The following is a 26866-nucleotide window of genomic DNA, read 5'->3' on the forward strand; positions in this document are numbered from 1 at the left end:
ATCAGCCCAGAGCCTGACGCGGGGCTCGAACTCACGGACCGCGAGATCGTGACCTGGCTGAAGTCGGACGCTTAACCGACTGCGCCACCCAGGCGCCCCTGTCCCTCCCTTTTTAAAAATAAAAATATTAATTCTGGTCCCTGAATGGCCCTTTGGGGCACTACAAAAATAGAGAACTTTTGTGAAAAAGAATTTTTAAATTATACAGTCAAGTTATATTCTCTGTGCAAAAGCATGTGACTTAGAATACACTACATTATCATCAAATCAAATAATTTTAACCTTAAGAGTTAAAAATGGCTCCCCAGCCCACAAATGGCTCCAAATAGCCTATAAGACCAAGTCCATATGCCTCAGCTAAAAAATCATGTCCTTTATGAACCCACCCCATCCCATTTATCTAAAATATACCAAGCCAGGGGTGCCTGGCTGCCTCAGTCAGTAGAACATGTGACTCTTGATCTTGGGGTTGTAAGTTCGAGCCCCACATTGGGTGTAGAAATTTATTTAAAAAATAAAAATAACGGTGCCTGGGTGCTCAGTCGGTTAAGCATATGACTTCAGCTCTGGTCGTGATCTCGTGGTCCGTGGGTTCAAGCCCCACATCGGGCCCTGTGCTGACAGCTCAGAGCCTGGAGCCCATTTCGGATTCTTTGTCTCCCTCTCTCTCTCTGTCTCTCCCCAGCTTGTTCTCTCTCTCTCTCTCTCTCTCTCTCTCTCTCTCTCAAAAATAAATAAACTTTAAAAAAATAAATAAATAATATAATAAAATAAAATAAGGGACACCTGGCTGGCTCAGTCACAAAAGCATGTGACTCTTGATCTCAAGGTTATGAGATCCCACAATGGGAGTAGACATTGCTTAAAGAAATAAGTATTTTTTGGGGCGCCTGGGTGGCGCAGTCGGTTAAGCGGCCGACTTCAGCCAGGTCACGATCTCGCGGTCCGTGAGTTCGAGCCCCGCGTCGGGCTCTGTGCTGACAGCTCGGAGCCTGGAGCCTGTTTCAGATTCTGTGTCTCCCTCTCTCTCTGCCCCTCCCCCGTTCATGCTTTGTCTCTCTCTGTCCCAAAAATAAATTAAAAAAAAAAAAAAAAAATAAGAAATAAATATTTTTCAAATTAATTAATTAATTAATTAATTAAATATACCAATCCAAATTCATCTACTCTCCCCAAACATAATATGTTCCTTCCTTGGACATGCTGCCTCCATACTCCTGGAGGCAATCCAACTCTTACACTTTGTTTAAAGGTGATCCCAAAGTCCACTGGCCTAATACAAACTTTGCTCGTCCTTTAAAAAAAAAAAAAATTGCTTATCCTTAATCCAGTGTTCGTTTCCATGCTCTGAATTTCCAGTGCCCACTCAGCACTATGAAATACAGCATTCGATTTTACTCCACATTTTCCTATTCTCTAATTAGATTTTGCTTTTGGAGCCTTATATGTATCTTCCCCTATAAGAAGCGATGAGCCTCATGGACAGAATGGCCTCTGTCGTAACACACCACACTTGCCACTCTCTCAGTGGTGCTGCATTACAGACGGGCTCACATGTGAGAGGGCAGAAATCTGCACTGCACCCCATTTGGGCAGCACTGGCAGGAATCTGGGGAGTCCAGCTGGAAGAAGGCAGAGGGGTGTGTCTGATGCTTCTACCTCTAAATTGCTAGGTGTTTTGGTTTTTTGTGGAGTTCTTTTTTCTTTGTTTTTATTACGGAAACTCTTAAGTAGAGAGAAACAGGATAATGATCCTGCTGGACCCATCAGCTAGCCACAACAATTATAAATAAAAGGCCACTGGAATCTAGACTCCTGACCACTTCTTCCTCTCCCCAGCAGACCCCAGATATTATATTATTATCTCATCCTTTTGTACTTCCATATATATTTCTAAAAGGGGAGTGTGGGGAATAAGTTTAGGAATTCCCTGAGCTTGCACCCATGGGGAGAACCACGATAAAACCACGACAATCCTCATCTCACCTGAAAAGATCGTAATTCCTTACCATCAAATATCCGGTCAGTGTTCAAATCTCCCTATTGTCACGTGATTCTTTTATCAGCGGTTTGTTCAAGTCAGGAACCACGATTACTTCAAGAGTAAAAGTGTTTCCTTTTCTCCAGCTCCATGGTCCTTCAATTTAATACACTCATCTTCTTCATTTTCAGGTGTAGGCAGACGAGCATTTCCCTTTCCCAGTACCCTCTGCTCTCCCACTCTATAAGAAAATATTCCTTCTCAAAAAAAAAAAAAAAAAAAAAAAGAAAATATTCCTTCTCATTCCCAGCACTGAAGTGCCATTACCTCAGCGCTTTTGACACATTCAGAAAAAAGCATTTAATTCAGTGGTCCAGCCTCCTTCCTTCACAGTTACGTTGCCATATTTCACTTACTGCTCAGGAAGTTTTGAGCTCTAATATCATATAAATGTAAGTTTTGTAGGCCCCCATTAAAAGATTACTTTCCATTCCTATTAATCTTTTGGAGGAGCTCAATTTTAAATTTTAAGTTACTACATGGTCAGCTTCCCATTTTAACTGAGTTAATAGTTGGTAGGACATTTAAGCCTAACAGATTACAGGCACAGTGCTAAGAGATCAACAACAGGTTAGCTCCATTCCTTAGCCATGAATTTCATCCCTCATTAAGCACAAGGGGAACCAGACAAGAAGGTGTGCAATAATCAGCTCAAGTACAAACTCTCTACTGGCAAACAATATAAATGCACACAGTGAATCAGTGGGGCCATCTTCATTCATTTGCAGCACGATTAAGATAAACAGCAAATTTAGGCAAACAACTGGGAAGAATTAAAAAAAAAATTTTTTTTTTAAAGCATAATCTTCACAATGACCTCTAATATAACTTGGACATTCAGCAGGGCAGGGTGAATCAAAACACTTTTATCACCTGCTGACTTGGGCTCAGCATTGTAGACGACAAAAAAGAACATGACAGGCTCTGCCTTTAAGGAACTTACACTCTAGCTGGTAAGACGAGACTAAGACACTTCAGCAATTAGCCCACAGTATGAGATGTCACTAAGCACTCCACTGCATGAATCAGATTTAAAGTAGTGTAGCTCACAGAAGAGTCGGGTCAGCAAGGGCTGAAGAAGTCCAAGAGGGTTACAGAAAGCTCAGAAGAGGGGCGCCTGGGTGATTCCATTGGTTAAGCGTCTGACTCTTGATTTCTGCTCAGGTCATGATCTCACGGTTCATGGGTTCAAGCCCGACGTCGGGCTCTGTGCCAACAGCTTGGAGCCTGGATGGAGCCTGCTTCAGACTGTGTCTCCCTCTCTCTCTGCCACTCCCCCACTAATGCTCTCTCTCTCTCTCTCTCTCTCAAAAATGAACATTTTTTTTAAAAAAAGGGTTTTTTTTTAAAGAAGAAGAATAAAAAAGAAGAAGAAGAAGAGGAGGAGGAGGAGGAAGAAGAGGAAGAGGAAGAAGAAGAAGAAGAAGAAGAAGAAGAAGAAGAAGAAGAAGAAAGAAGGAAGAAGGAAGAAGGAAGAAGGAAGAAGGAAGAAGGAAGAAGGAAGAAGAAAGAAGAAAGAAGAAAGAAGAAGAAGAAACCCAGAAGGCAGGGCAGGTTAGGAAGCAGTAACACCAGGACAGACTGTAACCTCATATGGACAGAGACCATGTCTTCCTCGTGTCCACAACTCCATCCCAAAACCTGCTACAGTGTCTGGAACACAGGAGCCACTCAAATATTGGCAGATGATTAGAAGGACAAATAGAAGAAAGGAAAGAAGGGAGGAAACAAAGAATAGACATTCCAGAAAAAAATCTTTTTTTAAATGAAAGATTAAACGTGGCGATTTCATGAAACAGGGAAGAATCACAGGATGGTGAGAAATTAAGTAAAACAGGTGGAATGAACCCAAATCACCCATGGTTTTAAAAGTCAGTCAAGAGAGATATAAAACTGATCCCATATTAAATACTAAAATGAACATATCCAGAAAGCACATTCTGTCGTGCTTCCACTTTTTAAGAACACTAGCAGTACAAATGGCCATTTTCCTTAAGATGATCACTCATCTTGGTGATGTTCTAGGACATAATCTGGAAAATGTACTAACACTTCTCCAGAGAACTAATACCACTAGCTAATGCAGATGAATGATTTCTCTCCCCAAATATTTTTACTATCTGGAAATGTGCCTGGGTTATCACTAAGGTCAGTTTCTTTGATAGTTGTGCAATCAAAAAGGCCTGAGATGCACCACGATTAAGGCAAAAGACTGGGGGCGGGGGGGGGGGGGGGAGAATGAGGGGGGTGACCTAGCAGAAAAGCCAGTGACTGATGCTGAAGCATAGCTTCCAGGTGATGATTTCACCAAACTGTCGACCTCCCATATTAACTAACACTCCCCTACAATGGTGGCTGCAAGTAAATCGAAAGTATTCTCCAATATTTTGCAGGATAATGTTAAAGGTTTGAGGGGAATAAAATCTAGTTGAGTCCAAAGTTTATAAGCATTCAAAATCCGTCAAGTCAAGAAGATTCTTACTCTCTCAAACTTCGCAATAGGAGAGTTCATAATTACATTATTGTATATGGATTCCCTAGACTTTTCACCCCAAGAAGTTCTAGGTCCTGGCTACCACCAGCTGTGGTCTTCAGTGGCAGCTATATCATCTCTGTAGAGAAGGACTTCAGAAAGAGCAATGTAATGGGGGAGGGGACACTGGAGAATTTTAAAGCTACTTAATGCACGGCAAGAGCATGACTTCAATTTAAATTATGTGCTTGTTCAGAGTGAGTCTGGCCAGTCCTTAGCCTCTCCAATGGTCATTTTTCCTTGGCATTCCTTCTACTCTTTCAGCCTAAATCATCTGTAACAGCCAAGGTGTCTGGTTACATATTAACAGTTACAATGACAGTGATAGAATTCTGGTTATTTAGAATTCCATTGTTCAATTTTGGTGCCTAGTGCCACCTGGTATGGCAGAAAGAACAAAACTCTTGGAGTCCTACTGACCTACTTAGAAATTTTAGCTCTACCACAGAAAAGATACGTGACCGTGGACAAGTTGCCTAACTGTACCTCAGTTTCCTCAACTAGCTGTAACAACAGACACTTTGCAAAGTTGTTGAGAAGTCAGCCTGTATGACATGAAGCATGAAGAACACGGAAAGTACTTAGCACATGGAAATTATGACGGGAGGCTGATAACCAGGCTTATGCTCACATTTCCAAATACTATTAACTATATGATAATAACATAAATCATGCTGATGTTGTCCTCCATGATTCTCACTCTCTCTAGTCCAGTTGTGGGGTGACTTAAGCTGCCCTCCTGTATTTTCATCTAATCTCTGGAAGAAGGCCCTCTCCCAGTACTCAGTCTTGAGGCCAAAAACGACTAACATTTACAGCCATCTCCTTGCCATTAGCATACTATCATCCCCTCCCTGACTCTAAGGTCTGGAGACAATCCTCTGTTTTCATTATCGCCTATTTCTGTTTTATGGCCTACGCCAAATGCACTCCCTTAACAGATATTGAACACTGTTTTTTTCCCCAGTCTATCCTAGGGAACTCTGAAAGCCTCCAGTTTCTCAAGAACCACCATACTTCGGCTTACCTTCCTAACACACTCCAAGATGGCAGTCAACCCGTGATGTTCTGCCAGTGCCTAAACGCCTTTATGTCTCTGTCAGAGGCGGACCCAGCTCCTCTCTGCCCTGGCAAACGGGATCCTGATTTTAGAATGACAGATACATCTCCATCTCTCTCTCTTCCTCTCTCCATCTCTCTCTCTCTCTCTCAAGCTTGCCTCATCCAGGTTTATTTCATATTATTCTCCTGCCACCACTTCCCTACATCCCCACCGGAACATCCCCATTTTGGGTAAAGTGACAAGGTACCAATGGGAGTTCGAAGACCTTGGTTCTTCTACCGCTACCTCTGCCACTCAAAACTGTTCAGAAGGGATATCTACTTCCTCATGGATAAATTTTTTTTTTTAACATTTATTTATTTTTGAGACAGAGAGAAACAGAGCATGAACGGGGGAGGGTCAGAGAGAGGGAGACACAGAATCCGAAACAGGCTCCAGGCTCCGAGCTGTCAGCACAGAGCCCGACGCGGGGCTCGAACTCACGGACCGGGAGATCATGACCTGAGCCGAAGTCGGCCACCCAACCGACTGAGCCACCCAGGCGCCCCTTCCTCATGGATAAAATCGTGGCCTTACCTCACAGGATTGCGTTAAGACTCAAATATGACATCTATAAACATGTTATACAGATCTGAGATATTATTATAACTATAACAAGTTTCTACTATGACTTAAAACATTTACTTTTGAATATAAAACCCTAATATATTTCTTTAAAACCACTAATTTTGGGGGGGGTTGTTTTGAGGAAGAGAGAGACAACAAGCAAATGAATGGGGGAGAGGGGGAGAGGGAGAAGAAAAGGAAGAGGGAGAGGGGGAGGGGAGGGGCAGGGGGAGGGGAGGGAGAGGAAGAATGAATCTCAAGCAGGCTTTACATTTACCATGGAGCCCAATGCAAGGCTCGGTCCCACAATCCTAGGATCACCACCTGAGCTGAAATCAAGAGTTGGATGCTTAACCGAATGAGCCACCCAGGCACCCCTCAAGTATTATTTACATTAGCAAGATTCAAAAAAAAAAAAAAAAAAAAAAAAAGTCATCCACAAGGAGACCAACTTAAAAAAAAAAAAAAAGATACATTCTTTCATGGGAATACCGTAAAGCATTTCTTTTTAATTAGAAAGCTCCTCATATAGTTATGTGTAACAACCCTCAAGATACAATAGTGAAAAAAGACACAGGCTAGTATGTAGAATTTACTACAATTTGTTTTTAAAGAGGGGTATAGTAAATAGAGATACACATTTACTTGTATACACATAAAATATCTCAGGATGCGTAAGACACTGATAACACCAACTGCCTATGGGAAAGGGGTCTGGATGGTTATAGGGTATGTGTGGGCAGGAAACTTTTCTGTATTTCACTCTTCTGTAGCTTTTAAATTTTTGAACCTCTAGTGCCCCGGATGGGGTTGGAAAGTCATCTCTTCACACAACTATAAACCTGAGCAATAATATGAACCATTAATGAGGGTGACAGTGCACCTGACAACTCATTTCCGGGGTCAGCCTCAACTTCACAATTACCACCACCTAACAGACTGTTCTCTTCTGCAGTCTCATTCCATCAAGTGACTAGAGTTCATTTATTCCTTCTCATCAAACTTCCTGACCTGCTTATTTTAAGTCTGTGTGCTGTGCATTTCCACACTCAAAATTATTTATAAATTCCGAAAACTTACTGTCTTTAGAGTCCTACTGCAAGCCCCCAGAAGGGACCTCTGGACCGTAACATTTCCTAACCTTCAGGGTTGGTCAGGGATCCATTCCGATGCTAGCTTTTCTGAACCAAAAACTAAATTCTGTCTCTTACTTACTCCAGATCGACCACAGGATCCATGCAAACCATTAATCTGAGTCTCAACGATTAGAAGGCTATGACGTAGACCATCCCCCTATTTAGAGAAGAGTAAATCATGTTAATATCTTCCAACGTGGCAGAAAAGCACTCCTTCTAAACCTTGCAAAATAACTCTTCCGTGGGGTAAGAGTGACCGAGAACATTCTCCCAAACCTAAGTCTTAAATGGTATGGCCTTAAACCTGACTTGAATGGTGCCGGGATGACATAACTGGACCTAAAACACTGCTCAGAACAGCAAAAGCACTACCTCCGTGCTGCTCTCCTATGGCAAGCAGGTTATTTTTGGACCTGGCCTATGAAATAGCACTTTGTTGACTATGAGCGTCACCCTCTGAATATTCCTTTCACATCCAACCTTGGTTTGCACTTTCTGGCACAGAGCTCCAAAACCTCAACGGAATACATAATGAAATGCCGGGTTACTTCAGCACAAAAAGGTCAAGCCTACAAGAGCTTTCTCACTGGGAAATCTCTTCAATGAAAGCATATAGAAAATTGCTGACTCCCTTTTCCCTTCTCCCTTTTTCCAACAGCTATTTGCTTTCTTTGGAGCAAATCTTCAGTCAAACACAAAAGCCAACAACCTAGCAAAGCTCAAACACAGACAGGTGTTTTGCAAGCACAGTAAATCTCAAGAGTACCTAATCAACCTGAGATAACATCTACTAACAAGCTGCTCACTGGTGTGCTGGAACAGTTAACTGCCTAAAAATCTCGCAGTTAAGACTGGCATTGAGAAAAGTCAGGAATACAACTAAAAGAAAAGTAAGCCCATTTTCCACCAACAGAAACTTGCAAAAGGAAGAATTGTGTAAGTCAACTAGTCCTGCCACACAAAAACCCTTCATTCCAGGGTTATTTTCAGTGGTGTTTAATTCTAGGGTGGAGACTAAGGGTCCCAAACAAACCTACTTTATTTTTCTGCTTTAATACTTCTAGAATCCATGGTTAGGCTTATTAAGGAAAAGTCTAAGCGTAACAAAACCACTATTTTATTTTTCAAAGAATATGGGTAATCACCTAAAATACACTTGTAAATTAGCAATTATTTAGAATCAAGAGTTTTGTCAAAGCGCTCTGGAATAATGTTCCAACAGAAAAGTAAGCAAGGATTCTTTTGCAATAGGTACGCTCTGTTCCATTAGCTCCACTCCCCAGACATTAAACTTCTGTAATACTCAGAAGACCCTCATGTTGGTTCCTGCATAAGGACGACGGGACAGAAAATCCCAAGAGAATATTCTATTTCAGACTGTAAGAATTTCTAATGTTTTACAGAAAAAAGGAGAGTCACCAAAGAAACAGAAAGTGGCTCGTGAGCAGTGTTACCTGAACTTCACCCAAGTCATATGCAATGAATTGATCTAATATTGCATGCCACAGGAAAGACATGCGTCGTGCACAAGGTGAGAAAACCAAGGTCACTGAACTGAATTCTGTACACCACTTGTAAGCAATAATTTTTCCACTATCTGCCTTTGCTGTCAGCTGGGTGCCAACGCAATTTCTTGATGCCTTTTCTGCCACCTACCCTCTCCCTGTATATTCTGCATTAAAAGATTGTGAGAAAAATGTTATTTTTTTTTAGAGATACCCAAGATTATAAAATGAGTTTTTAAAAAGGACTTAGGATGTCAAGTCAGAGCTAAAGATGTCATATCCTAGAAAAACTCCAATAAGTAACACCCCCAAACCAATTCTACTTTGCAGGCTGCCTCTTGGAAGAGATGGAACATTTAAATCAGTAATTTAAGTGAATGTTTTCTAAGGGCTAGCAACGGAGATTATGGTGCTTCCCAAACTGGTATATTTAAGAATATTTGAGCCTGACCTTCCAAATACGCTATAAGTCGTATAAAGCTATAATAATTAAAGCCACCCGGTATCAAAGCAAGTAAAGACTTAAAAGAGGCTTAAAGGGGTGCCTGGGTGGCTCAGCTGGTTGGGTATCTGATTCTTGATTTCAGCTCAGATCATGATTCTCACGGTTCATGGGATCGAGCCCCGTGTCGGGGTCCATGCTGACAGTACAGAGCCTGCTTGGTGTTCTCTCTCTCCTTCTCTCTCTGCCCTGCCCCCGCACATGCACACTCTCTCTATAAATAAGTAAAGAACTTAAAAATAAAAAATAAAAAAAATAAAAGAGCTTAGAAACATAACCAGCATGTGGAGATTTTATAGATAAAGGAAAGACATCAGGAAAGAAATAATTACTCAAGAAACTGTGATGAGACAATAAGCTAGGTATCTGGAGAAAAAGGTTCATTCATTCAGTAAATGGAAGGCCTGGCATGAGGCAGGCACTGTGCTCAACACTGAAAATAAGAACAAGGGAGGAGAAAAAAACTATACAATCATTGCCCTCAAGGAGCTTACAGTCCGGCAAGAGAAGAAAGCTATTAATAACCACAAAAATAAATGTAAAATCACAACTCCAGCAAATTCCCTGATCCCTTCTCATTCGGTTCACACCAAAATACATTCCACGTTAAGCAAAGATCTAAATTTAAAAATAAAGCCATCCTGAGAACAAACTGAGGGTTGATGGGGGTGGGAGGGAGGGGAGGGTGGGTGATGGGTATTGAGGAGGGCACCTTTTGGGATGAGCACTGGGTGTTGTATGGAAACCAATCTGACAATAAATTTCATATATTGAAAAAAAATTAAAATTAAAAAAATAAATAAATAAAATAAAGCCATCAAAGTACTCGATGAAAAAATGGGTAAAAAAATTTTTTTCATTAGAATGAGAACGGAAACTGTATGAGAAGCCATAAAGCAAAAAAACAGGAAAACCTGACTACACACATAAATTCAAATGACAAACCCAAAAACATAATCTGTAAAATTTTAAGGGATAACTAATTTCCCTAATATTCAAAAAGCTATTGCACAATACTGAGGAAAGGCCATAAAGCCCAATAGAAAAGTAGGCAAAAGGGGCAACTAGGTGGCTCAGTCAGTGAAGCATCCAACTTCAGTTCAGGTCATGATCTCACAGATTGTGAGTTTGAGGGATGAGTTCAAGCCCCACCTCAGGCTTAAGCCTCGGGCTGCTTCAGATTCTCAGTCTCCCTCTCTCTCTCAAAAATAAATAAACATTTAAAAAAGAAAAGAAAAGTAGACAAAGGACACAAACAATTCCAATAAGAAAATACAAATGGCCAAGCAGCAAATTAAATAATTTGCTAATAAATAAGTATAAACTAAAATATTATTTTTTTACCTGTCAGATTGGCTCTCTAAAAAGGTGGCTGGTTGCCAATATTAAAGAGAACAGAGAGAGCACTGTGGTACACTCTTGAGTGCAGTGAATTAGCTTGGCCTTTCTTGGAGGGCAGTTTGGCAACGTTTAAAACTTGAAGCATTCATACTTCGAAGCAGGCATCCCTCTTCTAGTGAATTACTGTATTAAATTACTGGGAGAATGAAGAACCTAGTTTCAAAAGGAGATCCTAGCACCGTATGTATCAAAATGGAAAAGAAAACATAACTTTTGGGACCTCTACTCTAAGCTGGACCCGATAAAAATGCATTTAACATTTTTATTTTTAAAAATTAAGTCTGGGGGCACCTGGGTGGCTCAGTCGGTTAAGCGGCCGACTTCGGCTCAGGTCATGATCTCGCGGTCCGTGAGTTCGAGCCCCGCGACGGGCTCTGTGCTGACAGCTCAGAGCCTGGAGCCTGTTTCGGATTCTGTGTCTCCCTCTCTCTGACCCTCCCCTGTTCATGCTCTGTCTCTCTCTGTCTCAAAAATAAATAAAGGTTAAAAAAAAAAAATTAAAAAAAAAATTAAGTCTGAGTCTTTTGAGTATTAAATAATGCAAAGCAATAAATGAAATAGAAACACTAACATAAGCGTGCAAATATACATGTGCAGAGAGGCTAACAGATATAATTTGTAATAAAAAATAATAAAAGCTGGGAACAACATTAAATCTATCAATAGGGTATAACTTAAATAAATTATAGTGTATCCATAAAATGGAATACTCGGCAGCCATTAAAAAGATTGAAACTAGAGCAAAATGTACTAACATGGGAGAAGATCAGAGATATATTATTCAAATTAAAAAATAAGTAACAAACTGGATGTGTGGTATGATCCCTTTTTAATTAAAAAAAAAAAACATAAAATGTTAACACGTGAATAGGAAAATCTGGTTATAAAATGTTAACAATGGGGTTCCCGGGTGGCCCAGTCAGTTGAGCATCTGACTCTTGATTCCAGCTCAGGTCATGATCCCAGGGTCTTGGGATCGAGCTCCACATCAGGCTCCACGCTAGGCAGGCATGGAGCCTGTTTAAGATTCTCTCTTTCCCCCTCTGTCCCTCTGCCCCTCTCCACTGCGCGCGCGCGCTCTCTCTCTCTCTCTCTCTCTCTCTCTATTTTCTCTGAAGAAAGGGAACTACTACTTCCTATGTCATATACTTGTAAAGTTTGATTATTTCATAAGACACATGTATCAGATAGATACACGGATGTTTTTAAACAGTCTTTGAGGCTACAAAATGTCCTGGAAAAGGGAGAACTATTTGAAAGTAGGAGAAAGGAAGAGAATGAGAAAAAATAGAAGAAAATATTCACAACAGACCATATAATTTCAGAGTTAGAATAACCTTACAAATTAAGAAACGAGTGCATCAGGGGCGCCTGGGTGGCTCAGTCAGTTCAGTGTCCGATTTCAGCTCAGGTCATGATCTCATGGTTCATGAGTTCGAGCCACGTGTCAGGCTCTGTGCTGACAGCTCAGAGCTTGGACCCTGCTTTGGATTCCACGTCTCCATCTCTCTCTGCCCCTCCCCCATGCTCACTCTCTCTCTGTCTCTCAAAAATAAATAAAAGCATTTTAAAAAATTAAAAAAGAAAGAAACAAGCGCATCAAAATTAAAAACTTTTGTGCTACTAACAAAACCATCAAGGAAGTGAAAAGACACCCCAAAAAGCGGGAGAAAATATTTGTAAATCATCTGATAAAGAACTTGTACCCGGAATACGTAAAGAATTCTTACAACTCAACAACAAAAAGACAAATAACCCCACAAAAATACAGGCAAAAATCGAAATAGACACTTCTCCAAAGATCTACAAATCGGCAATCAGTGCATGAAAAGATGCTCAACACCAACAGTCATTAGGAAAATGCAAATCAAAACCACAATGAAATACCACTTCATATCCACTAGGATGGCCGGATTAAAAGTTCTGGTGAGGATATAGGGGCGCCTGGGTGGCGCAGTCGGTTAAGCGTCCGACTTCAGCCAGGTCACGATCTCGCGGTCCGTGAGTTCGAGCCCCGCGTCAGGCTCTGGGCTGATGGCTCGGAGCCTGGAGCCTGTTTCCGATTCTGTGTCTCCCTCTCTCTCTGCCCCTCCCCCGTTCATGCTCTGTCTCTTTCTGTCCCAAAAATAAATAAAAAACGTTGAAAAAAAAAAAATTAAAAAAAAAAAAGTTCTGGTGAGGATATAGAAAAACTGCAACCCTCACTGATTCCTGGTGGGAATGTAGAATGGGAACAGCCATTTTGGAAAACAGTTTGGCAATTCCTCAAAAAGTTACACGTGGAGCTACATGATCGGGCAATTTCACCCTTGAGTGTATACACCCGAGAGAAATAAAAACATCTGTCCACACGAAAACTTGTATGTGAGTGTTCATAACAGCGTTGCTCACAACAGGCAAAGAGTAGAAACAATGCAAATGCCCATCAGTTCACGAACGGATAAACCAAGAGCAGTCTAGCCGTGCAGAAAACTATTATTTGGCCATAAAAAGTCATGAAATTCTGAATTCTGACATGCATCTCTGCCAGCACATATATGAACCTTGAAGACACTATGCTAAGTGAAAGAAGCCAGACACAAGAGGCCGTATTTTGTATGATTCTATTTCTATGAAATGTCCAGAAGACACAAATCTAGAAAACTGATTAGTGGTTGCTTAGGGCTGGGGGAAGGAGGCTGAGGAAACGGGTAATGACTGCTAACTGGTATATGCCATTTTTTTTAAGGGGAATGAAAATGTTCTAAAATTGTGCTGATGGCTGCACAACTCTGTGAGTATACTAAAAACACTGAATTGAGTGAATTGTATAGCATGTGAATTATATCTCAGTAAAGCTCTTAAAATATATATATACAAAAAAAAAAAAACAAAACTGGAAGCTCCATGAGGTTAAGTGATTTGGCCAAAGAAAATTGCTAGCTATTAAAAATTAAATCTGCCAACATGTGCCTGGACTTCCACACTAATGCTCAATTCATTGCTAAAGACTGCCTCAGGCAATTTTGATGGGCCAATAAGGTTCCCCAAAGAGCTGAAAAAGCAGAAAACACAAGTACTAGCATAAGAAAAGGAAGAGAAATTTAGGTAACACAACTGAAATATGGTTTTAAAATTGTATGTAACTCCAAGATGGAGTCCTGACCTAAAAAAAAAAAAATCTAGCCCCCCCCCCCCTTGATATAAGACGTTGTGACTCAGTATAACAGTACCCCTTTTACTAAGAGCTCAATTAGATCAGGGCACTGGATGCAGCTGCTGACTGAAAAGGAAGAAGAAAAATGAGATCAGAAGAGGCAGCAGGCTGAAATCACTGGCCACCCTTCTGCATGTGTCCAAGGGGCCAACGAACGACACGCTTCAAACTAGTTACTTTATTCTCAAGGGATGTAAAACCTTTTAAGGAGATCCGAAAGAACCACGCTCAAATTCGATTATGTACCAGAACTACTCTATACAGATAAAATATTTAGGTCTAATATATGAACGTGGTGTCTCTGCAGCTGACTTACACACAGAGATCATTGCTGGAATACAACTGTCCCATTTGACTAGAATAACAATATCACTGTTGATGTAGAAATGGAAAGTAAGCCAAGAACATGCAATCACTAAAAACATTATTTTGAGGATTTGGAAAAATGAGCTACTAAAAAAAAACTCATCTATTGTCCGAACGCTGCTTTATGCAACATTCTAATGAACATTTTGACAGAAGGAAGGACAACAGGAGGCAGGAAGCAGAAAGAAAGAAGAAATCCTGCAGGTGCTCATCTAATCCAAATAAGAAACACACATCTCTGCTCCTGCCTTTCACAATAAAAACAATTCTGTTTCTTGTGGCATAGGAACCAAGATTTCTTTTGCCAGGAACAGAAAACAACTTACTACATGAAAATGTCAACTTGTTCCATGGAACACTACACTGGCAGTGAACACATATAAACCTTTGAAACTAGAGAGTCTGGCTGTTTCCTCACCAAAATTTTAACATCGCTGGCCCATGATCAAATTCAATTCAGTTCACGCAAACTCTAACAGAAGTGGACAAAAATACCACCCTGAAGTATACGCTTTAAATAAAAGATTCTATAAAATATCTTGTCCCCAAATTGCTAACAACCTCCCCTTATTTATAATTTTATGTTAGTGCAGAAGCTCTCTTAACCCACCTCCACTCAACCAACCTGCCCCAATAACCAATGCTTCCCCTTCACTCTGGGAAGCCACTGGTACCCCAGCATGCAAACTGGCCCCAATGAATAGCCACTCTAACTCTCCATCTTTCTGCTTCCACCCATTGAGATGCATGCTTACCAAGAGTTGTTTCTTCCCCCAAACCTATTTATACCAGGTGCTCTTGTTACTAGTCATGTGAAATCAGGGAGGAAAGAAAGGCATGTTTCTATGAAAACTAAGTTGAATGCTTAAAGAGACTTGGTGAGGTCAAATTAGATGTAGATGAAACAGATGGAAAAGACTGGCGGGGTGGGGCGCCTGGGTGGCGCAGTCGGTTAAGCGTCCGACTTCAGCCAGGTCACGATCTCGCGGTCCGTGAGTTCGAGCCCCGCGTCGGGCCCCGCGTCGGGCCCCGCGTCGGGCTCTGGGCTGATGGCTCGGAGCCTGGAGCCTGTTTCCGATTCTGTGTCTCCCTCTCTCTCTGCCCCTCCCCCGTTCATGCTCTGTCTCTCTCTGTCCCGAAAATAAATAAAAAACGTTGAAGAAAAAAAAAAAAAAAAAACTGGCGGGGGGAGGGAATCATAAAACTCAAGAGGGATCCTGTGCTCATACTGCTTCACAAATGCCTTTCAATTAATGCTCTGCTTTAAAAAAGCAAAACAAACTGGAAATCAAAGATGATAAACTCTGGGTACGTTTAACGCAAACAAGATGAAGGAACTCCAATCAAGACATCAACACACCAAGAAAGGCCTTGGCCCTACATCAAAAGATTAGCTAGTGAATGTGTTTCTTAAATTGCGAAGAGAAAGAGAAGGAGAGGAAACCTATAGAGTAAAACAAACAAATTAAAAACAAAAACAAAAACTTAAGGAGCATCAATTACAATGTATGGACCTCATGGAGACCCTGATTCAAACAAATAACTGGTTAAAAAAAAGAAAAAAAAATATGTATATGTGACAACCAGGGAAATCTTAACACTAACTTGATATTTAATGACACTAAGGAATTACTGTTGTTTTAGGTAGGATAATGGTCTTGAGGTTATATTTTTTGAAAAAGAATCCTCGTTTACAGATACATACCAATATTTACAGATAAAATTATAGGATTCTATAATTTGTTTCAAAATAAACTAGAAAGAATTGGGAAGGGGTACAGATGAAAGATTGGCCATGAAGTGGTAACAGCAGAAGCTGGGTGATGAGTCCACGGGGGTTCATTATACTAGTCTCTCGACTTTTGTTTATGTTTGAAATTTTCCAGAATAAACACTTTTAAAAAGATTAGTGAATGTCTATATATATCTTAAATGAAAATACTAAAATTACAGAGGCCACTGGGTGGCTCAGTCGGTTAAGCGTCCAACTCTTGATTTCGGCTCAGGTCACGATCTCACAGTTTGTGGGATTGGGCCCCACGGTGGGCTCCACACCAGTGCAGAGCCTGCTTGGAATTCTCTCTCTCCCTCTCTCTGTCCCTCCCCCACTTGCACTCTCTCTCTCATCATAAGTAAATAAACATTAAAAACAAGATAAAGGAAAAAGGCCTCCTCATACATGCTGCGGAGGCTAAGCCTGGCACAACCTTTCACGAAAGCAATGTGGCAACACAGGTATCAAGCGTCTTGAAAACACGTGTATCCTCTGACCCAGTCATTTCACTTCCAACAATGTATCCTGAGCAAAAAATCTGAAATGCATCAGACTCGTGGGCAAAAAGGGGCATCACAGCAAATTTGGTAGCGAAAAACTGGGAAGAACCTTCAATTATGAAAAGAATTTCAAAAAATGACAGTAGTCTGATAATGGAAAAGTATACACACATTAAAATTGATGTTTACAGTTTCTAATGATGAGAAAAGGAATAAAATAGTACAGCAATATGATCCCAATTACATATCTTAAAATATTAATGACTACTGCCTCTAGGTGACAGGATTAGGGTGATCTTTTTCCCTTTGCTTCTTTATAATTTCCTGAGTTTTCCCCCCAAATGTCTTCCATGGATACAAATTACTTTTATAATGGGGGGGGGGGGGGGAACAGGGCCAAGTGATAGAAGAAAACCCAGTAATAATAATAAGCAATTGGGCTGAAGTAAGAGAATCTATGCTTAACACCTCTTCCTCCCCTATCAGGTTTAGGCTATAAGCATTGAATTGCTCCTTTAACTTCACCTACAGTCTACCCTGACCAGAATAAAATTTATCCTCTTGTCTTCCCAGTACCGGGAGCTGCTACTTTTTGGATACAGATGACACAACAAATACTAGTTGAATTAGTCCATTAAAGGAAAGGGCCATTAAAAGTAACCCATTCAAGTTAAAAGCCAGTGACAGAAAAGTTTTGTTTTGTTTTTAAATCAGATCACTTAGGATAAAAAAAAAAAAAGAAAGAAAGAACAACAAATACTTGAAAGTTATGTCAGAAAGTGCTAACAGCCCAAGACAGTTTGGTGAGTCTGCTCTGAGGCAGAAGAGAAAACAAGGCCCTGGCTGACTATACTACACTGAATGTACTACCATGGAGCCTTCTCAAGGAAATAACCCATTGGGAGCCTGCATATAAAAGAACGTTCCCTTTAAAGTAAGGGACTGGAACTTAAATTGCAGGATTTATTTTAGATATACTAATAATGAAAGTTTGAGATATGCCAAAAATAATTACTTGCCCAGAAAGCTTGTGAAATCTCCTCACTCAGATATTTGTGAAGAAAAAAAAAAAAAAAAATAGACAATTACTTTCCTTTAACATCTTAACTGGAGATGGGAGATTTCAGTAGTAAAATTCTAAGATGTACTCTAAAAAGTGTTATGAGTATAAAACAAACTCAGCTTCCATTTTTTTAATCCTGATACTCATTCACTACATGAGTATTTACGGGCATTGCAGGAGACACTGAGAATATAGCAACAAACAGATTAAAATCCCTTCCCTCGTGAGTTTGCATGATCACACTGTGCCTCCTAACATGCTTTAAAAGTTAGATATTTTCTTTTTTTTTTTAAGTAAATTTATTTTTAGAAATTTCGAGCATGTCACAAACAGCATCCAGCATTTGGACTGATACAGAGAAGTGCTTAATGAAGATTTCTGAAACAAGACTAAAAAACTGTGTGGCTGAGTACTGGGGTGGCAGGCAGACTTAACTTCATCATATATAAATTTGTACTTTTTGAATTTTGTGCCATGTATCATCCATTCCTGGTTTTTGACAATTAATTTTTCAAAAGTTCGCAGGATGGATGGATGGATGGATGGAAGGAAAAATTTGTTCCCAAAAAAATTCAGTCTCACCAAATGTGATTAGCTGGGGCACCTAGATGGCTCAGTAAGTTAAGCATCCGACTCTTAATTTCAGCCCAGGTCATGATCTCAAGGTCCATGAGTTTGAAGCCTGCATGGGATTTCTCTCTCTCTCTCTCTCTCTCTCTCTCTCTCTCTCTCTCTCTCTCTCTCTGCCCCTCCCCAGCTCAGTCCAGCTCTCTCTCAAAGTAAATAAAGTAAAAAAAAAAAAAAAAAAAAAAAAAAAAAAAGAAATGTGATTAGCCAACCTCGATTTTCACATCCAATTCTTCTGTAGGGAGCAATAAGTTAGGCACACTGCTGGCAAATAAAGCTGAAATACTAGAGCTGAAACTAAGCAGAAATTTGAAAATTTCTCAGAACTTCCTAATCAGAACCTAAATATAGTTTAAGATAAGAACCAAAAGTATCCAAGTGAGTGAGCACAGCCCACACGGACAAGCTTAAACAGGCAATGGGTATATTTCTCCCTCCTTTTCAGTTTCTAGGAAATGAAGCTGAGTATTCATAATCTGATTCCTACCTTTCTGACAAACCAAATTCTCACATGAAATACGTAGCAGCCAGAGACTTCTTGTCTTCAACGGATCACACACCTCATAAACAGAAGTATATCCCTAAATGTAATTTCACCATAGCTCATCCAACAGTTTGGTAGTAGCTGAAGGAATTTTATTCTGAATATATCCAAAACAAGCCCTTTCAAGCTAATTCATCCAAGACTGCTGAGGCTTCTCAAAGACATTGCCTGGGTCAGTTATTTAACAATTATTTATTACATTAGGACAAAAGTGCATGATGTATATCATTTTCATTCTCTGGATGTTATCGGTCTGAGACAGGATAACTGTTCTATGCCAAAAGGGACCAAGGTACTCACTATTAGAGAGGTCAGGGACTCATTTGATGCTTGAGGTGATTCACCTACAGAACAGGCATAGCTTGTGGACCAGAGAGTAGAACCACGTAAGAGGAGCCCTAGATAACTGGTTCTCTTGGCCCTCACCTGTGTCATCAAGGGTATGTATCTTGGTGACCAGTTCTCTTACTGAGTTAAAGGATGGCACCATGCCCTAGAAATTGGTAGTGATCTGGTAAGGAAGGAGTCCACCTCAGAAAGGTACTTTCAAAAACAGACCAGACCAGACCAGACCAGACCAACAGAGCAGAAGTATAATTACTCATATTCCCTCGGAGTAAGCTAGATATAGTGGTGAAAGAAAACTATATAAGGCAGACTGTGTTTATGGTCATTGCCTTTTCTGTGTTCACTGCTTTCCATTTTTACTTCCTTAGTATTTGGAAAGGGTTTTTGGGGGGTTTTTTGTTTTGGTTTGGTTTTTCTGAAAGGCTTTTTTGATGCCTCAGTCAAGTCAAGGGGGCTCCAAGTGGTATCTCAGTAGGATTCAAAGGCAAAGCAATAGTCCCATGGAGGACTACTGGTGCATGGCAGAAGTCACAGAGTGAAATAATGCCAAAGGACAGATGAAATACAGTGTTGGTATACTTACCCTTCCTCCCTACTTGGAAATTTTTCCTCTTATCATGGTATCTCATTTTGGAGTTTTTTGTACTAGAAATGATAAATGTCCTAGACTTTAGTTAGTAGGTACATCTTATTTCCTTAATAAAAGATCAAGAGGGCAAAGACAATGTTTTCTATGATTGGGTGAATCAGGGTAGAGTTAACTAGGAATAGGGATGCCTGGATTCTAATTCCAACTCCACCATTAACTAGCTGTCAGATTCTGGGCAAATGGTGCGGTGGGGGGATAGAAGTATACCACAGAAAAACAAGATTCTAATAGATAATTGGTCTGAACTAGTTTAATAGTCCCTAAAAGCCTAAGATTCTAAATTTCATGCTGTCCACCTTTCTAGACTCTGGAAAAGAAAGAGTTGAAACATGTCTAAGATTTTGTGTGTGTGCCACCCCCCCCCCAAATCAGCAAGTATTGTTGGCTGATTATGTTTACTTTATATGCAAAATGTATGTCATTCTCTTATAGGTGTAAAAGAATGTAAGCTGTTAAAACTGAACGCTGCCCCCATCTGAAGAAATGCATTAGAAAAAGCATTTTTACCCTTAACCATAAAATAACCAGCATGGATTTTTAAAATCATTAATCAGATGATACCAGAGCTCTACTTTGATATCCTCTGATGCCAATCCCATTTCATATCCAATTCCATAAAACGGCCACCCTCCTCCTTGTTCACTAGGCTCTAGTCACCACGACCTTGGGTCTAATCTTTGGATAAACCAAGTTCATTTCCATCCTAAGACTGTTGCCCTTGCCATTCCTTCTGCACTGAAAATTCTGTCTCCTAAACCTTCCTAGGCTGGCTTTTTCTCGTCATTCAGGTGTCAGCTCAAATATCATCACCTTGGAAAGGCCTTCCTTGAGAACACCTGAGGCAGCACAATTTTCCTCATTGTATTCATTACTGTATGAAGTTGTGTGTGTGTTTCCATCTTTCTTGTCTGTTTCCTTGCATTAGAAAGTAAGCTTGAAGAAGGCAAGGGGCTTTTTCTCTTTCTTGTTATTGGTGTACTCAAGAGCCTAGGATAGAACCTGACCCCACATTCGGATTCAGCAATTATGTGTCAAGTGAATGGATGGATAAGGCAAAGGCTCCATCCCTGTGCAAAGATGTTTTTGACGTTTTTTAGAATTATAGAGGTTCTGGTGAGCAGAGAGCATTTCTTCTTCTCTTCAAAGCATCCATTTTGTTCTCTCTTATGCCGTGAACTAGAAAACATTCGCCAGATTGATGCTTGGAAAATGAAAACAGCACTTCTGGCACAGAAATAACTAGTCTGGGCACCTCTGGCTTGAGCCAGATCTATGACTTTCTAGGGAGCTGGCACCAAAGTCAGAATGTTAAAATAAACAGCTTTGATGTTGAAAGTGGAATACTGGTATTTTGACTCTGGAGAAACCAGTCCAAATCAATCTTAGCTCTTCACAAAATTTCAACAAAGTCAGTAACCCCATCACAACTGCATCAAAATGAAGTCAGTCATCTTTCAATAGTCATTTTTAGATTATCTAAAGATGGAACTATCCTCCTCAAAGGTATCTAATGCAACCTCGCTTTCATTTCCTTTTTGATACAATTCTCTTTTCTATTTACCAATGAGTCTTGCTTTCGGCCATCTAATGAGTGTAAGCATCATCTACTCCGCTTCATTACACTCCTCCTTAGAAGTGAAAATAATACCACTTCCCACTCTGAGTTGCTCTTTTCATGGAAATGAGTTTGCACTAAACCACACAGCACACAGATGTGTCACGGCTGTTCAACATTTGGAATGGGGTCATGGGGCAAAATGTTTTCTCTGTGTAATATCTAAAGTGAAGAATCCTGACCTTGGTCTTCTAAGTAGCACCCTCTGCACCCAAATGCAAATGCATCCTTCAGCTTGCAGGAATACTTCTTCATACCCTCCACCAAATTTAAGTGAATCTCTGGGAGGAAAGTATACTCAAAGAAACTCTGTTCCATCACCAATGTAACCAGGAGTCGTTACACAAACACACTGAAAATCCGGGGCGGCCCAAAGCAAAAGCCAGTGTCAGTTTTCGGCAGACAAGTCTCACAATTGCTTTAAAAGAAAAAAAGTTTAGGGGCGCCCGGCTGGCTCAAGTCAGTGGAGTGTGCGACTCTTGATCTCGGGGTTGTGAGTTCAAGCCCCACAGTGGGCATAGAGATTAGTTTAAAAAAATGGAAACTAATGGAAAATCGTGTTTTAAAATGTCAATCTCATGAAATTAGCCCACAGTCCACAGGAGCTCAACCCCGGTATCACAAAGTGGCATCTGAAATAACAGCAACCTAACTGTTTTGCCCTGAAAGCATATCATGAAGGTAGCATCTACCTGCACGAACAGCATGTGCATTCATGAACTGTTCCAAATGGGTAAAAGGCAGAAGAGGAGGGGCTATGCCCCACGCATCTCTGTTACCGCAGCGGCCGATGATAGTTCCCGTATCCCTACTGCGTGCCAGGCATATTCCAGGAGCATCCCCTATCTTATCTTATGTAATCTCCACAGCACCCCAACCCGTGAGGCACGTATTACCATCATCTCATCTTTACAGGTGAGCAAATCCAAGCACAGAGAGGTTACACAATTTACCCAAGATCATGCAGCCACTAAGCAGAAGAGGATCCAAGCCCAGGCAGCCTTATCCAAAGCCCAACCTCTTAACTACAATCCGGTAACAAGCAAGTGATACACATTTGCTGAAAGGACATTTTGTAAGTATTTGACCAGTGACTTTTATAGTCACGTATACATTTTTAAAACGCACACAACACAGATCTACTCTTTGTCCCCACTCATCCAACGAGTGAAGGTATAATCAGGCACGGGGAACAGCCTATAAGCAAATTGGAAGCAGAGAATCTTTTTTTAATGTCTTTAATACTTTACAGTGTCCTACCAAAAGAAGAGAGCCAGAGAATCTCAGACCAAGCCTTCAACAAGAGAAAAAAAAAGAAAAAATGTCTTTCTCCAAAAGAAAACTAAAAAGAAGATAGGACAAAGACAGCCAGGGTGAGCTGCTGACCAAAGTATGTCACAGATGAACCTTCTCTCCTGGTAACTGCACCGCAGTGATGCCCCAAGCACCGCAGTACTAACAGTACTCGGTCTGAGCTCACCACTGCTGGGCTGCATAAGTCACCCACAACATAACAGGAAAACATCTCCTTTTCTCTACTGATTTTATTCAGCCCGGGGCCCTACTCCAGGAGGTTTGAGAGTTAACAGAACCTGGGAAAGAGCCAGCTTTACCACTTATTGTTGAGTGGAGGGCAGCTTAGTCAATAAATGAAGTTTACTTTTTAGCCTCTTAGTCCTTGGAATGGGCAGTGTGTGGAAGAAAAAATAGATCATAAATACTTCCCTGAAGTTCAGAAAGCATGTATGACCTACCCTCCTTCAACCAACACAGATACCTTCTGAATTACCAGAGTCTAATTGTTCAAGATGGTTTTATGTAAAACCCAGACCATCCAGTGGCTTACAGGGGGAAAAGGAGAAAGAAAAAAAAAAAAAAAAATCATGCACCTCTAAAACATGAAAAAAGAAAATTATAGATTCTAGAAAGACATGAAAAAAAAATAGCTCTCTTGGGCTCCAAGTGACCTTACTGCAGGAGTAAGATAAACGCTGCAGTGCACGGGGAGAGAAAAATCTGTTTCTCTGAGTTACTGAAACAGCAGCTCCTGCATTTACCTAGTACCTAGGCACCTTCCTCGCCATTATATAACCAAATCATGGCCTTACTAGGCCATCGCACTGTATGTCAACAGCTGTTAGGCACATCTAAGCTGTCAGCATTTAAGAATCCCTTCCAGAGTGGATTCAGATAACCATGGAGCAGGCCAAAATATGCTCATCGCTCACCCAGAGCACATGACAACTCCTTGTGAATTAAGCTTCACTCACTTCGTCAGAGTAATTTAAGCAGCAAAAGATAGGGCGCTTGTAACTGTAACTAGGAAATTGCACACTGCTACAGAAACACAAATGAGTGCTGGTGTGGTCCCCTCACACATGCAACTCATTGTCCGAGCCAATTCAGCCTCATTCAGGATTTCGAATATTTCCATACATAGGAATTACATAACGGCATACCACAAATGATCAAAGATGAAAACCGACATAAACAGTGACACCCATTTATAAACAAGCTAATGTTTAAGATGCTGCAGTCCTAAAGGATACCAAGGCCTCAGAGAAAAACCAAGAAACACACACACACAGGAAAATTAGAAAGCGAGCAGATCAGCCATAATTAGCCACTGGCTTTGCTGACTACTGAAGACAGAAACGTCTCTTTTATACATAAAGCCAAGAATCAACTGTTTGCAATTACGTTTACAAAAACATACAACCCTGTCTGTCGCAGACTATTTTATCAATATTTTGGTGTATCCAAGGGCTGGAGGACACAAAATTCTTTAAATCACAGATACCATAAACCAGGCAACCAATTAAATTCATGGAGTCCATCCCCTAGAGGTCAGAGCGAAATAATCACAGGACCTCAATGTGATTACTGAGAAGAGAGGGGAAAGGGAGAAAAATAAAATCAAAAAAGGAAATCCTGAAACAAGGAACAAAGCTCTGGAACGACTAGGGCTGTTTATAAACACAACTTTGGCTTAGCCAACAGTCAACAGAACTGTAAACACCTGGGGGGGCGGGGGAGAGGGGGCTGGACAGAGATGCACCCAAGCTTGGCTGAGTCTAGTCCCCCTCAGGGTCTGACAGGGACATCAGAGAACCCTGGACTTTGGTACCTCATTCAGCTCAGACCTGCAGACTTGAGGCCCTCTGATAAAAACTGACAAAAAAGCTGAAGGGGGCCCCCCAGAGGAAGTGAAACTGACCAATCAATTTTCCACAGCCACCTACCCTGCCACCCTGGTTTAAAAAAAAAAAAAAAAAAAGGCCCCCTGCAGGCTTTGACAGAAAGGAGGGAAAAAGGAACTTCAGGGTGTAAGCGAGCAGGAGAGAAGGCCTAGATGAGCTACTGGCTTCTGAAAACAAGCAATTGCCATAAAAGCAACAACGTAGGTGATGATAAGCAGGGGCTAGGCTGAGAAGGTGAGGAATTGATGTGGCTTTGGTAGGAAGCAGCAGCAGCTGTAAGGGTTCTTCATTAGCCCGGGGTTGAGGGGAAACACAAAGTGCAGTTTTAAATATAATGAATGACTACACTGAAAGTATTCATTCAAGTGAGAGGTTGAGCAAAGAAAGAAATCTGGAGTACAAATGGGCTTTGTGGGTCCTATCAAAACCCAAAGATTTCTCCTGATGACTTCGATTCCAGTATTTCCAGTGAAGAAAGCTACAGGAAAGAAAGTGCTACCCGTTTCCTCAAAAAAAAAAAAAAGAAAGAAAAAGAAAAAGAAAAATCTTCTATGTAAAACTGTGTATGTATACTTGTATGGCTTCCTAATTGACCTTGGCCAATTTCATTACTACAGCTCCACAAATCCCTTGAGAACCAAAGGGCCCAGTGGAATCCTCCAGGGTCTGGGTTTCTCATACACCTCCTCACTCGCCCACCAGGCTTTCCCCCCCCCACCACTGAGAGCCCACCCTGGGCTCTATAAAGCCCATGATTCCAGACCCTCCAGCAACTAAAAATAACCAGCAACCCAGTTCTCCCAAATTGTTTAACCCCTGATTACCTAGTGCCAACCATGAACCTGGGGCGCCCTGGGCCTCTGTTCCCTGAGCCCCTTCCTGCGGAAAAGCAAAGTAATTTTTTTCCTCCTTATTTCCGCATTTTCTTCATCGCCTCCTCGGATAATGTGGTCTGTCCTCGGGCTCCCACTGCTACCAACCCATCAGTCTCAGACGATCAAACGCCGATTGGCATCTGTCATAAGGTCTCAGGTCCCTCGTATCTCCCAGCACCCTGCACCCACCACACACCCCTAGTCCATGTCCTTGTCCCCCTCCTAACTCCCCCGGCTGCCAGTTTACCCTCGTCTTCCCCCCATCCTCCTGTCCACATTTCCTATCCCCCCACCCCCCCCGCCCTCATTCCCTTAGGATTTCCTAATTGCTGCTTCCAGAGTCGTCTCAGCTCATAGTCTCTGGCTCCGTGAGAGTTCCAAACCTCTTCCTTCCAATCGCCCCTTCCACTACCCTCCGCAAAGCCCTGGGCACCCCCCTCCCCATCCCCGGCTTCTCGGTCCCCAGGGTCTCCGCGCTCAAGTCTCCCCCCCGCCCCACGACCCCCTCGGCCGCGGAGTTTCCCCTCTCTCGGCTCGCCCCCTCCTCACTCCCCTCCGCGTCCGTCTCCCCGATCCCCAACGCTCCCCGCCACCACCCCGAGCCCCGCTCCCCGCGCCGACCCCTCAGCCTCCCTGTCGCGGGGTCGCTCCTGCCCCCGCCACTCTCGGACCCACGGTCCCGGGCCGCGCAGCCCCGCAGCCGCCCGCTCCCGCCGCGCCACTACCTTGGCCTTGGTGACGAGGTGCGTGGCCCGCTTGACCACAGCGAAGTTGCCCTTGCCGATGGTGCGGTCGATCTCGTAGTAGCCGATGCGGGCAGGCACCGGCCCGCGGGAGGCCGGGGCTGGGGGACGCGGCGGGCCAGCCGCCGGGGGCACGGCAGCTGGGGCGGCCGGGGGCCCCGGGGCGGGCGGAGGCAGCAGGCGGCCCGCCGGCCCGGCTCCCCCCGCTGCGGCCCCGGCAGCCCCGCCAGCTCCGCTCGCCGCCGCCGCCGCCATCTTGTTGTGCAGTGAAACCTCCCGGGCCCGCGGGGAGCCGGCGGGGAGGGGGGGGCGGGGGGAGAGGGGGCAGGGGGGCGGGAAAAAGAGGGGGGGCCTGACGGACGTCACTCGGGGAGGCGGGGCGCCCGCGCCGCCGGGGCCCGGCGCCATGGCAACCGCGCGTCACGTGCCGACGCGCGTCACTGCCCGCAGCCATGGCAACCGTGACCTCACCGGAGAGCTCGACCTTCCCGCGTGGGCCCCGCTCCTCTGGCGCCGGCTCCCGGGTGCCCCCCTCCGGGGATGAGCCAGTGGGCACCGCGAGCGCGCCCGCCGGTTCCT

At 42.4% G+C, this 26866-nt stretch overlaps 1 protein-coding gene and 1 long non-coding RNA gene across 8 annotated transcripts in view; both read right to left on the reverse strand.

Annotated features, from left to right (window-relative positions):
• Window positions 1-26582, reverse strand: part of SIK3 (SIK family kinase 3) — a 246620-nt gene extending 220038 nt beyond the window's left edge. For 3 of the 7 annotated variants that reach the window (XM_058686820.1, XM_058686821.1, XM_058686819.1), the window contains exon 1: window positions 26270-26567. In XM_058686820.1, the coding sequence (XP_058542803.1) occupies window positions 26270-26542 (273 nt within the window). In that variant the 5' untranslated portion in view covers window positions 26543-26567. Of the gene's footprint in view, window positions 1-26269 lie in introns of all 7 variants that reach the window. The other 4 variants (XM_058686823.1, XM_058686818.1, XM_058686824.1 and 1 more) reach the window with 3 other exon arrangements.
• On the reverse strand, window positions 11292-15278 carry LOC131486857 (uncharacterized). The gene is made up of 2 exons (XR_009249502.1): window positions 12981-15278; window positions 11292-12731 (listed from the first exon to the last, which is right to left on the reverse strand). It is a non-coding gene; the product is annotated as an uncharacterized LOC131486857 (long non-coding RNA).
• Window positions 26583-26866: the final 284 nt, after the last annotated feature.

Source organism: Neofelis nebulosa, chromosome 10 (genome assembly GCF_028018385.1).
Source record: "Neofelis nebulosa isolate mNeoNeb1 chromosome 10, mNeoNeb1.pri, whole genome shotgun sequence".
NCBI lineage: Eukaryota > Metazoa > Chordata > Mammalia > Carnivora > Felidae > Neofelis > Neofelis nebulosa.